The sequence below is a fragment of the Bombina bombina genome, chromosome 1, assembly GCF_027579735.1.
Source record: "Bombina bombina isolate aBomBom1 chromosome 1, aBomBom1.pri, whole genome shotgun sequence".
NCBI classification, from domain to species: Eukaryota; Metazoa; Chordata; class Amphibia; order Anura; family Bombinatoridae; genus Bombina; species Bombina bombina.
The window spans coordinates 1,110,778,661-1,110,800,189 of NC_069499.1; the positions used below are offsets into that span (position 1 = coordinate 1,110,778,661).

The following is a 21,529-nucleotide window of genomic DNA, read 5'->3' on the forward strand; positions in this document are numbered from 1 at the left end:
AGGTGGGAGGCTGATCTCTACACTAAAGCTAAAATTAACTCTGCAAGCTCCCTACAAACTACCTAATTAACCCCTTCACTGCTAGCCATAATACACGTGTGATACGCAGCAGCATTTAGCGGCCTTCTAATTACCAGAAAGCAATGCCAAAGTCATATATGTCTGCTATTTCTGAACAAAGGGGATCCCAGAGAAGCATTTACAACCATTTGTGCCATAATTGCACAAGCTGTTTGTAGATAATTTCAGTGAGAAACCTAAAATTGTGAAAAATGTAACGTTTTTTTTTAAATTTGATCGCATTTGGCGGTAAAATGGTGGCATGAAATTTACCAAAATGGGCCTAGATCAATACTTTGGGTCGTCTACTACACTACACTAAAGCTAAAATTAACCCTACAAGCTCCCTACAAGCTCCCTAATTAACCCCTGCACTGCTGGGCATAATACACATGTGGTGTGCAGCGGCATTTAGCGGCTTTCTAATTACCAAAAAGCAATGCCAAAGCCATATATGTCTGCTATTTCTGAACAAAGGGGATCCCAGAGAAGAATTTTCAACCATTTATGCCATAATTGCACAAGCTGTTTGTAAATAATTTCAGTGAGAAACCTAAAATTGTGAAAAATGTAACGTTTTTTTTTAAATTTGATCGCATTTGGCGGTAAAATGGTGGCATAAAATTCACCAAAATGGGCCTAGATCAATACTTTGGGTCGTCTACTACACTACACTAAAGCTAAAATTAACCCTACAAGCTCCCTACAAGCTCCCTAATTAACCCCTGCACTGCTGGGCATAATACACATGTGGTGTGCAGCGGCATTTAGCGGCTTTCTAATTACCAAAAAGCAATGCCAAAGCCATATATGTCTGCTATTTCTGAACAAAGGGGATCCCAGAGAAGAATTTTCAACCATTTATGCCATAATTGCACAAGCTGTTTGTAAATAATTTCAGTGAGAAACCGAAAGTTTGTGAAAAAACTTGTGAAAAATTGGGGCGCGATCCGATATATGGCGTAGTTTGCGGCGCAAGCGAGGGAACCCGCGTCGCCCGCAGTTTCAGCTCGCATCTCGAGCTATCCAATATACAGCGCCGTCAGTTGCTAACGTGCCGTAAGTCGGATAAACCAGCGATGTCCAGAAATCTGCGCAAGTACAAATTTCTGGCGTCGCCAGTGACTTACGCCACGTTAGAAACTGCCGGCGCCTACAAAACCTGACTAAAGTATGAAATCACCCGCACTGTCTAACACGCCTCCCTAACATAGCCCGACACGTCTTACACGCCTCCCTAACATAGCCCGACACGTCTAACCCTCTATCTGCTATCCCCCCTCACTATCCTAACAATAAAATATGTATTAACCCCTAAACCGCCACTCCCGGACCCCGCCGCTACCTAATAAAGTTATTAACCCCTAAACCGCCGCCAGCTATATTAAATCTATAACTCCCTAAAGTGAGCCCCTACCCCGCCGCCATCTACCTTACTACCCCCTAAAGTGAGCCCCTACCCCGCCGCCATCTATTTTAAAATTATTAACCCCTAATTTAACCCCCCTACCCCGCCGCCAGCTATATTAAATTATTTAACCCCTAAAATACTAAACTATCCTTACCACTAAACCTAAGTCTAACCCTACAAATAGCCCTGAAAAGGGCTTTTTGCGTGGCATTACCCCAAAGTAAACTGCTCTTTTGCCAGCACTTAAAAGGGCTTTTGGTGGGGCTTTGTCACAAAGTAATCAGCTCTTTTGCCTACAATCTAAATCCAACCTACACCGCTGCCACCTATAATAAAGTATTAACCCCTAATCTAATCCCCCTACACCGCCGCCAGCTATATTAACTATATTAACCCTAATTATATTATGGTTAATATAGTTAATATCGTTATTATATTATATATATATTAACTATAATAACCCTATCTAACTCTAACATCCCTAACTAAACTCTTATTAAAATAAATCTAATATTAATATTATTAATTAAAATATTCCTATTTAAATCTAAATACTTACCTATAAAATAAACCCTAAGATAGCTGCAATGTAATTAATAATTACATTGTAGCTATTTTAGGGTTTATATTTATTTTACAGGTAAATTGTTAATTATTTTAACTAGGTATAATAGCTATTAAATAGTTATTAACTATTTAATAGCTACCTAGTTAAAATAATTACCCAATTACCTGTAAAATAAATCCTAACCTAAGTTACAAATACACCTACACTATCAATAAATTAAATAAACTACAAATATCTATCTAAAAATAAAATTAAATAAACTAAACTAAATTACAAAAAAAAAAAAACACTAAATTACAAAAAATAAAAAAAAGATTACAAGATTTTTAAGCTAATTACACCTATTCTAAGCCCCCTAATAAAATAATAAAGCCCCCCAAAATAAAAAAAATTCCCTACCCTATTCTAAATTAAAAAAAGTTCAAAGCTCTTTTACCTTACCAGCCCTTAAAAGAGCCTTCTGTGGGGGCATGCCCCAAAGAAAACTGCTCTTTTGCCTGAAATAAAAACACAATACCACCCCCCAACATTACAACCCACCACCCACATACCCCTAATCTAACCCAAACCCCCCCTTAAATAAACCTAACACTACCCCCCTGAAGATCTCCCTACCTTGTCTTCACCACACCGAGCCGAACTCCTCATCCGATCCGGGCGATGTCTTTATCCAAGCGGCAAAGAAGAAGTCTTCATCCCGGCGATGTCTTTATCCAAGTGGCAGCAAAGTCTTCTTCCATCCGGCAGCATCTTCCATCAAGCGGCATCTTCAATCTTCATTCTTCGCTCCTCCGCCGCGGAGCATCCATCCCGGCCGACGACTGAACGACGAATGAGGTACCTTTAAATGACGTCATCCAAGATGGCGTCCGTCGAATTCCGATTGGCTGAAAGGATTCTATCAGCCAATCGGAATTAAGGTAGAAAAATCTGATTGGCTGAACCAATCATATTTTTTTTCAGGCAAAAGAGCAGTTTTCTTTGGGGCATGCCCCCACAAAAGGCCCTTTTAAGGGCTGGTAAGGTAAAAGAGCTTTGAACTTTTTTTAATTTAGAATAGGGTAGGGAATTTTTTTTATTTTGAGGGGCTTTATTATTTTATTAGGGGGCTTAGAATAGGTGTAATCTTTTTTTTATTTTCTGTAATTTAGTGTTTGTTTTTTTTGTAATTTAGTTTAGTTTATTTAATTGTATTTTTAGATAGATATTTGTAGTTTATTTAATTTATTGATAGTGTAGGTGTATTTGTAACTTAGGTTAGGATTTATTTTACAGGTAATTGGGTAATTATTTTAACTAGGTAGCTATTAAATAGTTAATAACTATTTAATAGCTATTATACCTAGTTAAAATAATTAACAATTTACCTGTAAAATAAATATAAACCCTAACATAGCTACAATGTAATTATTAATTATATTGTAGCTATCTTAGGGTTTATTTTATAGGTAAGTATTTAGATTTAAATAGGAATATTTTAGTTTATAATATGAATTAGATTTATTTAATAAGAATTTAGTTAGGGGTGTTAGGGTTAGATAGAGTTAATATAGTTAATATATATAATGTAATAACTATATTAACTATAATATACTTAGGGTTAATATAGATAATATAGCTGGCGGCGGGGTAGGTAGATTAAATTAGGGGTTAATAATTTTAATATAGATGGCGGCGGTGTAAGGGGCTTACATTAGGGGTTAATACCATTAATATAGGTGGCGGCGGTGTAAGGAGGGCAGGTTATAGGGCAAAAGAGCTATTAACTTTGGGGCAAAGCCCTGCAAAAGGCCCTTTTAAGGGCTGGTAATAGAGCTTATTACTTTATGAATATTAGATTAGGGGTTAATAATATTAATATAGCTGGCGGCGTTGTAAGGGGTCAGATTAGGGGATAGATCAGGTAGATGGCGGCGGTTTTAGGGGTTCACATTAGGGGATAGATCAGTTAGATGGTGGCGGTTTTAGGGGCTCACATTAGGGGATAGATCAGTTAGATGGTCGCGGTTTTAGGGGCTCACATTAGGGGATAGATCAGTTAGATGGTGGTGGTTTTAGGGGCTCACAGTAGGGGGTTAGTTTATGTAGATGGTGGCGGTTTAGGGGTTAAATACTTTATTAGGGATTGCGGCGGGGGATCGCGGTTGACAGGTAGATATACATTGCCCATGCGTTAGGTGTTAGGTTTTATTACAGATCGCGGTTGACAGGTAGATAGACATTGCGCATGCGTTAGGTGTTAGATTTATTTAGCAGCTAGTTTAGGGAGTTACGGGGCTCCAATAGTCAGCGTAAGGCTTCTTACGGCTGCTTTTTGTGGCGAGGTGAAAATGGAGTAAGATTTCTCCATTTTCGCCACGTAAGTCCTTACGCTGTATATTGGATACCAAACTGCGCTGGTTTGGTATACCTGCCTATGGCCCAAAAAACTACGGGTGATGGCAGAAATATACGCGCGTAACTTCTAGGTTACGCCGTATATGTGATACCAAACCAGCTCAAATATTGGCGTCGCCAGCTTTTGCGGGCGACGATTTTTAACGGATCGAGCCCCTTGGCGGTGAAATGGTGGCATGAAATATATCAAAATTGGCCTAGATCAATACTTTGGGATGTCTACTAAAAAAAAAATACATACATGTCAATGGATATTCAGGGATTCCTGAAAGATATTAGTGTTCTAATGTAACTAGCGCTAATTTTGAAAAAATGGTTTGGAAATAGGAAAGTGCTATTTGTATTTATGGCCCTATAACTTGCAAAAAAAGCAAAGAACATATAAACATTGGGTATTTCTAAACTCAGGACAAAATTTAGAAACTATTTAGCATGGGTGTTTTTTGGTGGTTGTAGATATGTAACAGATTTGGGGGTTCAAAGTTAGAAAAAGTGTTTTTTTTTCCATTTTTCCTCATATTTTATAATTATAGTAAATTATAAGATATGATGAAAATAATGGTATCTTTAGAAAGTCCATTTAATAGGGAGAAAAACAGTATATAATATGTGTGGGTACAGTAAATGAGTAAGAGGACAATTACAGCTAAACACAAACACCGCAAAAATGTAAAAATAGCCTTGGTCCCAAACGGACAGAAAATAGAAAAGTGCTGTGGTCATTAAGGGGTTAAATAAATCTAAATAAAATTCCTATCATTAACTACATTATTCCTATTTAAAACTAAATACCTATAAAATAAACCCTAAGCTAGCTACAATATAACTAATAGTTACATTGTAGCTAGCTTAGGGTTTATTTTTATTTTACAGGAAAGTTTGTATTTATTTTAACTAGGTAGAATAGTTATTAAATAGTTATTAACTATTTAATAATACCTAGCTAAAATAAAGACAAATTGACCTGTAAAATAAAGCCTAACCTAAGTTACACTAACACCTAACCTAACCCTACAATTAAATAAATTCCCTAAATTAAATACAATTAAATAAATTAAATTAAATTAGCTAAATCACAAAAAAAACCCACTAAATTACAGAAAATAAAAAACTAATTACAGATCTTTAAACTAATTACACATAATCTAATAGCCCTATCAAAATAAAAAAGCCCCCCCAAAATAAAAAAACCTACTAGCCTAAACTAAACTTTCAATAGCCCTTAAAAGGGCCTTTTGCGGGGCATTGCCCCAAAGTAATCAGCTCTTTTACCTGTAAAAAAAAAAATACAAACACCCCCCTAATGTTTGTATTATTTTTTTTTACAGGTAAAAGAGCTGATTTCTTTGGGGTAATGCCCTGCAAAAGGCCCTTTTAAGGGCTATTGGTAGTTTAGTTTAGGCTAGGGTTTGTTTTTATTTGAGGGGGGGGGCTTTTTTATTTTGATAGGGCTTTTAGATTAGGTGCAATTAGTTTAAATATCTTATAATTTGTTTATTATTTTCTGTAATTTAGTGGGGGGGGGGTTGTACTTTAGCTAATTGTATTTATTTAATTGTATTTAATTTAGGTCATTTATTTAATTGAAGTGTAGTGTTAGGTGTTAGTGTAACTTAGGTTAGGTTTTATTTTACAGGTACTTTTGTATTTATTTTTGCTAGGTAGTTATTAAATAGTTAATAACTATTTAGTAACTATTCTACCTAGTTAAAATAAATACAAACTTGCCTGTAAAATAAAAATAAACCCTAAGCTAGCTACAATGTAACTATTAGTTATTTTGTAACTAGCTTAGGGATTATTTTACAGGTAAGTATTTAGTTTTAAATAGGAATTATTTAGGTAATAATATTAATTTTTATTTAGATTTATTGTAATTATATTTAAGCTAGGGGGTGGTAAGGTTAGGGTTAGACTTAGGTTTAGGGGTTAATACATTTAGTAAAGTGGCGGCGATGTTGGGGGCGGCAGATTAGGGGTTAATAAATGTAGGTAGGTGGCGGCGATGTTAGGGACAGCAGATTAGGGGTTAATAATATTTAACTAATGTTTGCGAGGCGGGAGTGCGGCGGTCTAGGGGTTAATATGTTTATTATAGTGGCGGCGATGTCCGGAGCGGTAAATTAGGGGTTAAAAAATATAATGTACGTGGCAACAATGTTGGGGCGGCAGATTAGGGGTTAATAAGTGTAAGATTAGGGGTGTTTAGACTCGGGGTTCATGTTAGGGTGTTAGGTGTAAACATAAATTTTATTTCCCCATAGGAATAAATAGGGCTGCATTACTGAGCTTTACGCTGCTTTTTGGCAGGTGTTAGACTTTTTCTCAGCCAGCTCTCCCCATTGATGTCTATGGGGAAATTGTGCACGATCACGTACGACCAGCTCACCGCTGACTTAAGCAGCGCTGGTATTGGAGTGCGGTAAGGAGCACAATTTTACTCAAAGCTCACTTCTTGTCTTTTAACACTGGGTTTGTAAAAACCCGTAATACCAGCGCTGGAGGTAAGTTAGCGGTGAGAAAAAAACTGCTCGTTAGCACTGCACAGCTCATAACGCAAAACTCGTAATTTGGCCGTAAGTTTATAAAAAATAAAAAATAAAAAAAATTGATTCTAGCACCCACAGAATTAAAAAACAAGAATAAGTAAGGAATCCAAAAAGACCTTTTAGGGAAGAATTTAAAAGGCTTTTACCTATGTACAACATGTAAAGTCTAAACATGCAAAAAAGGCTAAAGAATTTAAATCAAATATCACGGGAAAAAATATAAGATACATAATACTATAAGATGCACAGACAGAAACACAGTGTACCTTCTAGAGTGGAAATGTGGAAAACAATATATAGGAGAATCAGAAAGACCTTTACGTGACAGGATCATAGAACACATATGGTCAATAGAAAACCATGATAAAGAAAGAAACAAGGATCTTCCCATACGAAACACTTTTATGAATGTAATAATGCAAATGGACATTGCTTAACGTATATAGGTATTGATAAAGTGAGAATTAATTGGAGGGGGACTGATATTCACAAAAATATATTAAAATTAGAAACAAAATGAATATACGATCTAAAAACTTTATCCCCTAGAGGTCTCAATCAAGAAATTGAGATAGGATGTTATTTGTAAGATTAACTTAGTATTTATTAATTGAATGACGTTTATTCACACTAGGCATGCATAAATATAAAGACTAACATATATTACATTAAACTGGGTATCACACATACACTTATCATCCTATGTCCATTTATATCCCTCAATATATATGTATATACACATATGTATATATATATATATATATATATATATATATATATATATATATATATATATATATTAGAAGAAAATGACGGAGGGGACGCAGCTGCTGGGAGCTAGTATATGGTGACCCACCAGTTCATAGATAAATACTGGTATGGCCTTAAATATAACAGTATTGTGGTGCAGACCCTTGAAATAAATTATATGGGTTTAAGAGAGAGAAGGAATCCTGAACCAAGTATATCAGGATGAAAGACAGGGAATTCAGCACTCTTTTCAAAATATATTTTATTTAGCTCATCAAAGTAAAATAAGGAGTATCCAAAAAATAAGCTTATGTGGCAACAAGAGAGGACAATCTCTGGCACTGATATAGCGAGACTTATTGTCTCAGATATACACATACAATATGTCTATATACAATGGACCAAAAAATATATATATATATATGCATTTTAGGTCAAATTAGAGGTCTCTTATAAGATCTACCTCTGAAATTGTCACCACTTTTATGAATCCAGTTAGGAAAACTCTGCAATTATTTCTGCATCTACAAAAATATATCTGTTTTGATACTATAAGAACTTTAAAGGGACACTGAACCCAAATTTTTTCTTTCGTGATTCTGAAATTTTAAGCAACTTTCTAATTTACTCCTATTATCAAATTTTCTTCATTCTCTTGGTATGTTTATTTGAAATGCAAGAATGTAAGTTTAGATGCCAGCCCATTTTTGGTGAACCACCTGGGTTGTTCTTACTGATTGGTGGATAATTTGATCCACCAATAAAAAAGTGATATCTAGAGTCCTGAACCAAAAAAAAGCTTAGATGCCTTCTTTTTCAAATAAAGATAGTAAGAGAACAAAGAAAAATGATAATAGGAGTAAATTAGAAAGTTGCTTAAAATTGCATGCTCTGTCTGAATCACAAAAGAAAAAATTTGGGTTCAGTGTCCCTTTACAAATGTGGGTTTATGAACTGTCTAACTCAAAACCAGATATAGCCACTGTTACTAGTGATGTCTCTCACAACTGACTCCACAAATTAGTTAAACAAGGAAAAGGAAAATGAAGGGGGCGCCTACAGCAATCTGGCCACTATATACCTAGATCCAAGAAATTAATTGATGCGCTAGAACGTCCAAGTATTAAATTAAAGTTTTAAATTCAACCTTAAACAATTTTTAGTTGTGTTATATTTTAGTGTCAAATTCACAATCTCCAATACAATTGCTTGTGACAAATTGATTGGTGGTGTAAACAGAACCTAAATTCTTATAAAATCAAGTGGTTGTTGACTCTATCGTTTCTTAAACATTTGTTTAAAGGTGTTTAAAAAAGTGCAAGTGCAGTTTTATAATTCATTTAGTGTTAATTGACTATGTTTTTATAAAAACACTTATGTTTTGTTTAAAGGTGCAAGTGCTCTTTGCATTAAGGACTAATGTGTGTTCCTAAAAAAGTTGATAATCAGATCCTCTAAAGAATAAATATCTTAAAGTGATTTTGCACAGGTTTAAATGTATATGAAATTCCAACTAAACTTGAACTAATCTTGCTTAAAGGTATTACTTGCAATTCTGTATTTGATTCTATTTAATGACGTTATATCCACAAGAAATGCTTTGGACAACAATTAGGAGGAGAGCTGATATATCACTCGATGAACTTTTGTTTGAACTTGTATTCACTCACACTTGGCATTGATTGCTTCTCATTTACTGCTTTTTATTGTTTTATAATTTATATTGATTCTATGTTTTAAATTGTTGTTTTCATTTTGACTGTTCTAAAACTGACTGTCATATCATAAAAGCATACATCTGTTAGCTCTCACAGCGCTTTATTACTCTATATCTGTTGTATTTTAAGAATGTAGTTATTTTAGCCATGGATCCATGCATTAATTTGTAATCTGTATTTTATGTAACTAGTGTTATTAAATATACATACTTTTAAATAAGACATTTATCACTTCCTCAACATTTTTTGTTATCAGACCTTGCCTTTGGTTAGGTGCTCCTTCAGCCTCTTTTCGTGCATAAATATTAACTCATTCCTATCTTATAATAAATTTAAACTTACCTTTAGATTTAAATTAAACTATATTAAACTAATAATTAACCTACTCTAACTATTATAATAAAATTACATTAAACTATATTAAACTATTAATTAACCTACACTAACTGTTATAATAAAATTACATTAAACTATATTAAATTAATAATTAATCCAACCTAACTTTTATACTAAAATTACAAATTAAAATAACTATATTTTTTATTTAAACACCTAACCCTACTCAAATAATTTAATTATACACTAAAAAATTACAAAGTTACAAAAAACTAACTAAGTTAAAATTACAAAAAACTAACTAAGTTAAAATTACTAAGTTACACAAAAAAATAAACACTAACTTACAAAAAAGAAAAAAAAGAAATTATCAAAGCTTTAAACTAATTACACCTAATCTAAGGACCCTATGAAAAAAAAAAAAAATCAGAAGAAGAGGATGCTCCGCGTCGGATGTCTTGAAGATGGAGCCGCTCCGCGCCGGATGGATGAAGATAGAAGATCCCGTCTGGATGAAGACTTTTGTGGGCTTGGATGAAGACTTCTTGCCGGTTCGTTGAGGACTTCTCCCGGCTTCTTGGAGGATGGATGTCGGATCTTCAAAACAGAAGTAAATCTTCTGGGTTTAGTGTTAGGATTTTTTAAGGATTTATTGGGTGGGTTTAAGTTTTAGATTAGGACTTGGGCTTGCAAAAGAGCTAAATGCCCTTTGAAGGGCAATGCCCATCCAAATGCCCTTTTCAGGGCAATGGGGAGCTTAGGTTTTTTTAGATAGCTTTTAATTTGGGGGGTTGGTTGTGTGGGTGGTGGGTTTTACTGTTGGGGGATGTTTGTATTTTTTTACAGGTAAAAGAGCTGATTACTTTGGGGCAATGCCCCGCAAAAGGCCCTTTTAAGGGATATTTGTAGTTTATTGTAGGCTAGGGTTTTTTATTTTGGGGGGGCTTTTTTATTTTCATAGGGCCCTTAGATTAGGTGTAATTAGTTTAAAGCTTTGATAATTTCTTTTTTATTTTTTGTAACTTAGTGTTTATTTTTTTGTGTAACTTAGTGTTTGTTATTTTTTGTAACTTAGTTTTTTGTAAGTTTGTAATTTTTTAGTGTTTAAATATATAATACAGTTATTTTAATTTGTAATTTTATGTAATTTTAGTATAAAGTTAGGTTAGATTAATTATTAATTTAATATAGTTTAATGTAATTTTATTATAATAAGGTAGTTTAATTATTAATTTAATATAGTTTAATGTAATTTTATTATAATAGGGTAGGTTAATTAATAGTTTAATATAGTTTCATGTAATTTTATTATAATAGTTAGAATAGGCTAATTATTAGTTTAATATAGTTTAATTTATATCTAAAGATAAGTTTAAATTTATTATAGATAGGAATGAGTTAACATTTAATATAAAGTTAGAGGGTTGTTAGGTTTAGGGATTAATAGGTTAATTTAGTTTATGGCGATGTGGGGGGCTGGCGGTTTAGGGGTTAATACATTTATTTAGTTGCGGTGGACTCCGGGAGCAGCGGTTTAGGGGTTAATAACTTTATTTAGTTGCGGCGGGGTCCGGGAGCGGCAGTATAGGTGTTAAACAGTTTAGTATAGTGTGGGTGATTAGTGACAGTATACAAATAAAGCTGTGAAAAAGCCGAAGAGCAGCGAGATCGATGACTGTTAGTTATCAACAGTCCACTGCTCATCGCCCCGTACTTGGTGCGCGGCTTTTTGACAGCTTTTTTGTTAAATATGAAGAGCATATTCAGGTCCACGGCAGCGATGTTAGGCGATGTCAGGCCAGTGTATTGGTGCCGGTGAATGCAGCACAGTTGACGGCTTGATAAATAGGCCCCATTGTATTTTTTACTTAATGTGGTTATAACTTTTTATATCAAGCGCTAACGAAAGGTACTTTTTAAACCTATTTTAGGCAATTTTTAAGTTAATTTAAATATATTTTTTAACACCAGTGTTTTTATCCCAAATTTGCATTTTTTATTCATCCGAAGGTACATTACATGCGTTATAATCTTGAAGATGTGTAAAATATATTAACGATATAATAAATTATTGTTCTTGCAATTTGATTTGTAATATTTTTTATTTTGTTCCTGAAATCTTGTACTTAATTAATACACAGATTAAGGTCACTAAATAGAATCAAATACAGAATTGCAAGTAATACCTTTAAGCAAGATTAGTTCAAGTTTAGTTGGAATTTCATATACATTTAAACCTATGCAAAATAACTTTAAGATTTTTATTCTTTAGAGTATCTGATTATCAACTTTTTTAGGAACACATTAGTCCTTAATGCAAAGAGCACTTGCACCTTTAAACAAAACATAAGTGTTTTTAGAAAAACATACGCCTAGATTTAGAGTTTTGTCGGTAAAGATCCGCGTAGCTAACGCTGCTTTTTTTCCCAACGCATCCTTAAGACAACGCTGGTATTTAGAGTAGTCTGAGGGGCTGCGTTAGGCTCAAAAAAGTGTGCGTTGAGCCTAATTTAGCTCCACTTCAACTCTCAATACCAGTGTTGCTTACGGTAGCGGTAAGCTGGGAAAACGTGCTCATGCACGATATCCCCATAGGAAACAATGGGGCTGAGCTGGCTGAAAAAAAACCTAACACCTGCAAAAAAGCAAAGTCCAGCTTCTAACGCAGCCCCATTGTTTCCTATGGGGAAACACTCTCTAACTCTGCACCTAACACCCTAACATGAACCCCGAGTCTAAACACCACTAACCTTACACTTATTAACCCCTAATCGGCCGCCCATGCTATCGCTGACCCCTGCATATTATTATTAACCCCTAATCTTCCGCTCTGGACACTGCCGCAACCTACATTATCCCTATGAACCCCTAATCTGCTGCCCCTAACACCGCTGACCCCTATATTATATTTATTAACCCCTAATCTGCCCCCCAACGTCGCCGCTACCTAACTACACTTATTAACCCCTAATCTGCCGACCGGACCTCACCACCACTATAATAAATGTATTAACCCCTAAACCGCCGCACTCCCACCTCGCAAACACTAGAATAAATTGTATTAACCCCTAATCTGCCCTCCCTAACATCGCCGCCACCTACCTACAATTCTTAACCCCTAATCTCCCGTCCGCACCGTCGCCGCTACTATAATAAAGTTATTAACCCCTAAACATAATTCTAACCCTAACACCCCTCTAACATAAATATAATTTCTATTAAACAAAATAATATTCCTAAAATTAACTAAATTATTCCTATTTAAAACTAAATACTTCCCAATAAAATAAACCCTAACATAGCTACAATATAATTAATAATTATATTGTAGCTATTTTTGGATTTATATTTATTTTACAGGCAACTTTGTATTTATTTTAACTAGGTACAAAAGCTATTAAATAGTTAATATCTATTTAATAGCTACCTAGTTAAAATAAATTCAAAATTACATGTAAAATAAATCCTAACCTAAGTTACAATTAAACCTAACACTACCCTATCATTAAATTAATTAAATAAATTACCTACAATTACCTACAATTAAATACAATTAAATAAACTATTCTATAATACAACCCCCCCCCCACTAAATTACAAAAAATAAAAAAGAATTACAAGCAATTTAAACTAATTACACCTAATCTAAGCCCCCTAATACAATAAAAAAGCCCCCCAAAATAAAAAATTCCCTACCCTATTCTAAAATACAAAAGTAATCAGCTCTTTTACCAGCCCTTAAAAGGGCTTTTTGCGGGGCATGCCCCAAAGAAATCAGCTCTTTTGCCTGTAAAAAAAAAATACAACCCCCCCAACATTAAAACCCACCACCCACATACCCCTACTCTAACCCACCCAAACCCCTCTTAAATAAACCTAACAACTCCCCCCTGAAGATCTCCCTACCTTGAGTCGTCTTGACCCAGCCGGGCCGAAGTCTTCATCCGATGGGGCAGAAGAGGACATCCAGACCGGCAGAAGTCAATTCTATTGGCTCATCCAATCAGCCTATCAGATTGAACTTCAATCTGATTGGCTGATTAAATCAACCAATCAGATTTTTCCTACCTTAATTCCGATTGGCTGATAGAATCCAATCAGCCAATCAGAATTCGAGGGACGCCATCTTGGATGACGTCATTTAAAGGAACCTTCATTCGGCGAGTAGGCGTCGGTTGAAGAGGATGGATCCGCGTCGGCTGGGAAGAAGATGGCTCTGCTCCGGATTGATGAAGATAGAAGATGCTGCTTGGATGAAGATGTCTGCCGGTCCGGATGTCCTCTTCTGCCCGGATAGGATGAAGACTTCTGACGGTCTAGATGTCCTCTTCGGCCCCATCGGATGAAGACTTCGGCCCGGCTGGGTGAAGACAACTCAAGGTAGGGAGATCTTCAAGGGGGTAGTGTTAGGTTTATTTAGGGGGGGTTTGGGTGGGTTAGAGTAGGGGTATGTGAGTGGTGGGTTTTAATGTTGGGGGGGTTGTATTTTTTTTTTACAGGCAAAAGAGCTGATTACTTTGGGGCATGCCCCACAAAAAGCCCTTTTAAGGGCTGGTAAAAGAGCTGATTAGTTTTGTATTTTAGAATAGGGTAGGGAATTTTTTATTTTGGGGGGCTTTTTTATTTTATTAGGGGGCTTAGATTAGGTGTAATTAGTTTAAACTGCTTGTAATTCTTTTTTATTTTTTGTAATTTAGTGTTTGGTTTTTTTTGTATTATAGAATAGTTTATTTAATTGTATTTAATTGTAGGTAATTGTAGGTAATTTATTTAATTGATTTAATGATAGTGTAGTGTTAGGTTTAATTGTAACTTAGGTTAGGATTTATTTTACATGTAATTTTGAATTTATTTTAACTAAGTAGCTATTAAATAGATATTAACTATTTAATAGCTTTTGTACCTAGTTAAACTAAATACAAAGTTGCCTGTAAAATAAATATAAATACAAAAATAGCTACAATGTAATTATTAATTATATTGTAGCTATATTAGGGTTTATTTTATAGGTAAGTATTTAGTTTTAAATAGGAATAATTTAGTTAATTTTAGGAATATTATTTAGTTTAATAGAAATTTTATTAACTTTATTATAGCAGCGGCGATGGTGCGGGCGGGAGATTAGGGGATAATAATTGTAGGTAGGTGGCGGCGATGTTAGGGAGGGCAGATTAGGGGTTAATACAATTTATTCTAGTGTTTGCGAGGCGGGAGTGCGGCGGTTTAGGGGTTAATACATTTATTATAGTGGCGGCGAGGTCCGGTCGGCAGATTAGGGGTTAATGAGTATAGTTAGGTTGCGGCGACGTTGGGGGTGGCAGATTAGGGGTTAATAAATATAATATAGCGGTCGGCGATGTTAGGGGCAGCAGATTAGGGGTTCATAAGTATAACGTAGGTGGCGGCGGTGTCCGGTCGGCAGATTACTAAAAATTGTTTAAGGTTGAATTTAAAACTTTAATTTAATACTTGGACGTTCTAGCGCATCAATTAATTTCTTGGATCTAGGTATTCAGTGTCCCTTTAGCCATCTGCAATTATTACATATAAGTTCATCATATCATACGTGCGTCCACATCTTTAAGAACAATGATACGTATAAAGCACAATACCTATATTAATGTTTTTTAATGTTTTTTAAATGTTTTTTCAAATGTTTTTTAACACGGAGCTTGATAAATTGACCCCATGGAATAAACTTCACAAGAGGTGGTAAACAAACACTGTGGGGGACACAATCAGTGTTTTTTATTTCCTCTTAACACTCTAATCCTAATATTATTTAGAATTTTTCTATTCACATAGGATCATCTTGTTGCCTAAGCTTATGAATCATTATAAATTCAAATACATTTGTATTTCTAAAATTCATTTATTTTACTATTATTATTTTTTCAGACACTTATTCATTTATTTTTTGTAGGAATACTTTATTGTTATGTAGAATTTGGAAGTCATTAATATAGCGTTGGAAGTTATTAATATAGCTTTGCATATATTGTCTATTTATGTCTGCATCTTCTAACATACTTATTCGTCAACTTATATTCATTTTTGGAATCTGTATAATATGCATTTGATATGCCAATTTGACCTGTCAGAGTATATTGTTATATTGTTATATTACTCTATTCAAGAACCGGTCTCTGCTATTTAGTGTATGATCCATTCACATATTATATTCTTCCTTGCTTAAATGTTGGCTAAATTCTAATTTAACAGTTCTGGTTTTGTTTCTTTCTATGCTGTAATAGTACTAGTCCACTTTTAGCCCAGTTTATTATCCAATTAGTCACATTAATTTTAGTCACATTAATTTTTAGACCCAATGAGATATGAGTATACAATATACAAGGCAATGTAGCTGAAACACGTAAGGCGTGATTCCCTGGTTTTTAATGTGACTTCAATAAAGATTCAATGTTTTAATCAAAATGGTGCCGGCTACACTTTCTTGTGATTGCAGCTTACCACTTTCCCTTTAGCCAAGCACATTTCAGCACCGGAGTGGTTCAGCCGTTGCTGATTGGAGTGCGACCCAGCACATGATGGAGGAGTGTCCATGACGTTGAGTACCCAGAAGCAACACGGGGCTCAGGGAGCTAGCAGTTGATTGTTGCCGCTAAGTTTGCCATACAGTTTGCCATATTGGGGACTCAAATCACTATTTGCTGTTCTTGCAGGACTATCCTCTTTACCCATATTTTATCAGAGGACACTCTGTATCGTTACCACTAGGCACTACTGTGGCTGAAGCTGGCCAATATAGCTTTTCCTGATCGGACTTTAAGAATGCCTGGGATAAACATAAGGCTATATTACGAACTAGATATGTTTATACTTTTAGGACAAATCAGGCAGACTTGCTAGGCCTATGGCTCTTATCTGCTATTAATATTTATGTTACATCATATAATATGTGGTCACCACTCAGTTTATCTCAAATCATGCCAATATCGCAGTTAATTAGCAATTCAACACCAAAGCGATATTCAATATGATAATACCAAAGGTTGTCTTACCTAATGACATCATGTAGTCCCAGCGATCATGGTCACATGTATAGAAGATTAGTCCCTCTCGTGTCTGTGTGCGGATGACCACAGGAACACCCCTTTGTAGGTTCTCCAAAGTCCCTAATGTCCATCCAGATAGGAACCAGATGCAAAGTAGCAGAATAACACTCAACATACGCAGTAAACGTGCACTGGTCATGTAAGGGACCCGCTGAGCAGTACGTGAGATAAACACTTTCATTACCCTGCAAGATGGAGAGTGTCAAACAAAAATACCAAAAATATATTCGCGTAGTAATTGTGATCATTCAAGCATATAACTCATATATGCTCAAGGATAGAGTGAGAGAGCATTTGTTGTCTCTTGAGAGTGAAGTGCAGAAGACACCAGTGGCGAAACATTTTGCTCAACATAGGAGAAATGATACTTTTGATAAAAGTGAATTAAAATATATCAATACTCTATTTTCATTTCAAGGTATTGATCGTGTGCCCAAACTAAATACAGGTGGCAATAGATCTCAGACGCTGAATAGGAGAGAAGTGTACTGGATCTATACTTTAAAAACAGGGAGTCCTTTGGGCATAAATGAAAATTCAGATGTAAAATTATACATAGGTAACTGAGATGTAATCAGTAGGTAGTAGCGTTCTAGTTTTTCCCTAGGAGGATGATATTACTATTTTAGAAAACGAAATTGATATGATATATAAATATAACCATCTGAAAATAAAAGTGGTAGGTTACTTTAAGTGCAACTACAACTAGAGGTTATTCACTGTGTCTTAATAAATTATTTTTTGGCTGAAAATTATTATTTTTTGGCTGAGTACTAAGTACATATTTATATCTATATTGGAAATATGCCCTTGTATTGTGACCGCTGAATTATCTTAGTATTATACAAAATGTTAATGTAGCAAAATTATTTTATTCGTATAGTACTAGCTGGATTTCCCACTACAATGTGTTAATTGTCTATCTATATATTTTTAGATACAATGTACTCGTAACATATAAATTTATGCTTGTTATTTTTTATATATTGGAATGTGATTGATGCACCTGTTTGAATGGCTTATAGGTTAGTAATATGCCGCTAAATTTATAAGTGGTAGTATACCTTTAGATTTTGGGAAAGAGTGGTGAGCCAAATAAAAGGTGTAATCAGACAGCTGTGAGTATCCCTGACAAAGTGCTGTTTAGCAGCAGGAAACGCGTTGGATGTAGCTGATGTGTGTGGAGTGGTGGAACCTTTTGTTTTCCTTGATGTGATAATAAATATACAGTGATGATTCAGCTCGGTCTATGATTGCTTATTTTTCGCCATTGTGGTATTGCTATATAACTCATATAATCAGTGGGTGTATATAATGCCACTCACCTATATAGCTTCAATACAATTGTTCCATATACAATGCTGAATCCAAGAAGACGGACCCAACGAAGAGCTAGGCACCGGAAAACACTGGGTTTAAAGTACAAGATGAACACCTGAAGGAGGCGAGAAATGTGTTGCGGTTTGTAAAGTCAGTCTTGGCTCCCTCATTGGGAAAGGGTGGCTTTATAAAGGGTGGCAGGATAAGAACTCACTGGAAAGTAGAGCAGCAGAGACCCAAACAGGATGGTCTCTAGAAGAATGAGTCCTGATGCACGAATTCTCTGTGGAAGCAATATGGAGAAAGGTGTTAAGTTTTGCCACTAAGGAAAAGACTAGAAAACTGTAAATGTGATTGTGAAGATGCATGCAATTAACTTTTTGTAGGCACTGTGGCATCACATAATGCTGTTATGTATTTCCACCTCTATTAAAAGTGAGGAATAGAGGTGAGACATGGGCATGGTTTGGTGGCACATAGCATAGAGTACACATACTCACTTTGCTCTCTCGGAAGTGGTAAGACACAAGCATGCTCATGAAGACCCCCAGCATTCCTGCCGCTTGCAGAGACAGCACAGTGACACGTAGAGCCCAGTCCTCCCTCACCAGACATGGAGTGCCATCCACACAAGTGGTGCAACCCTCACTACAGCGCTGACATGTTGTGGCCCCCACATACAAATTGTCTGAACCTATGAGATCATAAATATACATATTTCTATACAGAATAGGCCATCTATCTGTCCATATATCTGTTTAACAAATATGTTAAACAGAATCATGAAAATTGTGGCATATAACACTTGTATTTTATTAGAAAAATACCCATTAAATTTCCCCATGATAAATGGTTTTCTTTTGGGAAAGCCAACCTATGCAAGGCTATAGGACTTCTCATTTCCCAACCAAATTTATTCAGTGAAATGCAGTGAGCTTATTTTAGTGATCCTTCTATTCTAAAACAGTCTTCTCATATTTTTCCCACCCTCTTTCCTTTTACACCAAGTTATGTAAACACTAGGTGAGTGTTATATTCTAATACATATTATATGCCACAAAATATAATATATACATTTATATATGCACACATTTATAACTATAGAGAGCAAAGTACTGGACTGTATGTCACTGCACATACACAGACACATTCTATATGCACACACGTTACCCTCATGGTGTATCCTGTAATAGCCAGGCCGGCACACGCATCGGTACCTGCCCAAGATCGAGCTTTCTCTCTCCTCCGGTAGACACTGAAGGGGGATACACCAATAACATGTCATAGACACAATTGTCAACCTACTTATGTACTAAAGTCATATCTACAGGCCTATGAACTTTCAGAATTGGACCCTGGTGACATAGGACTTTAGTTATAATCTCAATGCATCTTGGGTACATAGCTTAATTATCAAGTTTAGGCAGGTTTTACAGAAATTCATCCATTTTAATATCTTTTGGCTTCTAATTACTTCAAGAGTAATACATGTAGGGATTCCTAAAAGTTGTACATAGTATTTATTGGGGTTCTAATCTGAGGTTTTATGACTAAAAGAGGAGCTGCAAGACCAAATGTCTGATCTGAGGTCTTGTATGGGCTTATGACTGACAGAGGGGAAGCAGGGTGAGGGCTCTTATCTGAGGTCTTGTGTGAGCTTATGACTGACAGAGGGGCACCAGGATGAGGGCTCTGATCTGAGGTCTTATGTGGGCTTATAACAGACAGAGGGGCAGCAGGGTCAAGGCTCTGAACTGAGGTCTTGTGTAGGCTTATGGCTAACAGAGGGGCTGCAAGACCAAATGTCTGATCTGAGGTCCTGTATGGGCCTCAGGCTGACAAGGGGAAGCAGGCTCAGGGTTCTAATCTGAGGTCTTCTGTAGGCTTATTACCAGGGGTCAAGTCGGCCGGGAACGCATGGGAATGGAGTTCCTGCACTATTTTTGCAGGGGGAACTAAGTTCCCCCTGGACTGAGAACAGAAACACTTCAGTAAACACTATGACACTGGTGAGAGGAGCTGGAGCACAGTCTAGTTAGAGGGATAGTAAGATCCTTTAGTAATGGACAGTAGCACTTCCTACAATACATTAAATCTAAGCCTGTCAGCAGTCCTGCTGTGTGATCACCCTGCACTGTGTAGAACATATGGTGCTTACATTTCTGTGTGGCTTGCTCTGGGGTTATTTAACTCCCCTTAGCAGAAAAAGGACTGTTGCACCATAAGTGGGTGACACTCTGTGGCAGAGGAGGAGTTTCAGGCCCAAAGGCAATCATTCAACCCTTCATTGGTTTTAATTTGCTTTAATTAACCAAAATGTATAGATTATATACATATAAATACAGCATGTGTGTATGTGTATGTATGCATGTATGTATAAAACAATATTAATTGTGAGATGGGTGGAAGTCTTAGTTCCCACACTTTTTTTGTAGGACTTGACCCCTGCATATTACTGACAGAGGGGCTGCAAGACAAAATGTCTGATCTGAGGTCTCATATGGGCTAATGGCTGACAGAGGGACAGCAGGCTCTGGGCTTTGATCTGAGGTCTTGTTATGGGCTTATGGCTGACAGAGGGACAGAAGGGTCAGGGCTCTGATCTGGGGTCTTGTGTGGACTTATGGATGACAGAGGGTCTGCAAGACCAAATGTCTTATCTAACCTCTTGTATGGGCGTATGGCTGACAGAGGGGCTGCAAAGCCAAGAGTCTGATCTGAGGTCTTGTGTGGGCTTGTGGCTGACAATGGAGCTGCAAAGCCAGAAGTCTGATAGGAGGTCTAATGTGGGCATATGGCTAACAAGGAGGATGTTAAACTTATGTTGACAGCAGTGTGGTTACATGTTTTAGGGAAAGGTCTCAGGGTCACCTTCTTTTGAAAGTTCCCAGGTATGCATGTCAGAGCTACACAGACTGACTATGTGTGATTACAAATCAGTGTATCCTTTAAAATTATTATGTCAACTGAGAACTTTAGAATGGAATGCCAATGTTTGGTCCCTGTAGATACAACATGTGTATTTTGGTAACAAGCTTTAGGAGGCCAGATCAGTGTGACAATCTGTATATTACCCCCACTGCAGACAACATTACCTGAGTACTGTTTTCATCACAGCGGTGGGTGTTAGAGAACCATCCAGGTCCCTGGGAGCATTGGTCTATCCCCAAGCTTAATAGCCGCACATCCACCCGCAAGGTTCCTCTGTAATATAAATACATCCTTGACATGACGCCTGCATATTTGTTAATGATTCAAAACAAACACCTCACTGGCCTAGATGCACTAATATTTAAAAATAAAAAAATGAATCTCTGAAACTTTAATTTTACTTTATAGAGCCT

The 21,529-nt window shown here is 36.0% G+C and overlaps 1 protein-coding gene across 1 annotated transcript in view; it reads right to left on the minus strand.

Moving 5' to 3' along the window:
• The window catches only part of GPR179 (G protein-coupled receptor 179), a 159,890-nt gene that overhangs the window by 76,965 nt on the left and 61,396 nt on the right, over positions 1 to 21,529 (minus strand). Inside the window, exons 2-7 of the mRNA XM_053717471.1 lie at positions 21,281 to 21,389; positions 19,349 to 19,440; positions 18,686 to 18,905; positions 18,400 to 18,468; positions 18,191 to 18,300; positions 16,812 to 17,050 (exon numbers count right to left, since the gene is read on the minus strand). Of these exons, the coding sequence (XP_053573446.1) occupies positions 16,812 to 17,050; positions 18,191 to 18,300; positions 18,400 to 18,468; positions 18,686 to 18,905; positions 19,349 to 19,440; positions 21,281 to 21,389 (839 nt within the window). The remainder of the gene's footprint in view (positions 1 to 16,811; positions 17,051 to 18,190; positions 18,301 to 18,399; positions 18,469 to 18,685; positions 18,906 to 19,348; positions 19,441 to 21,280; positions 21,390 to 21,529) is intronic.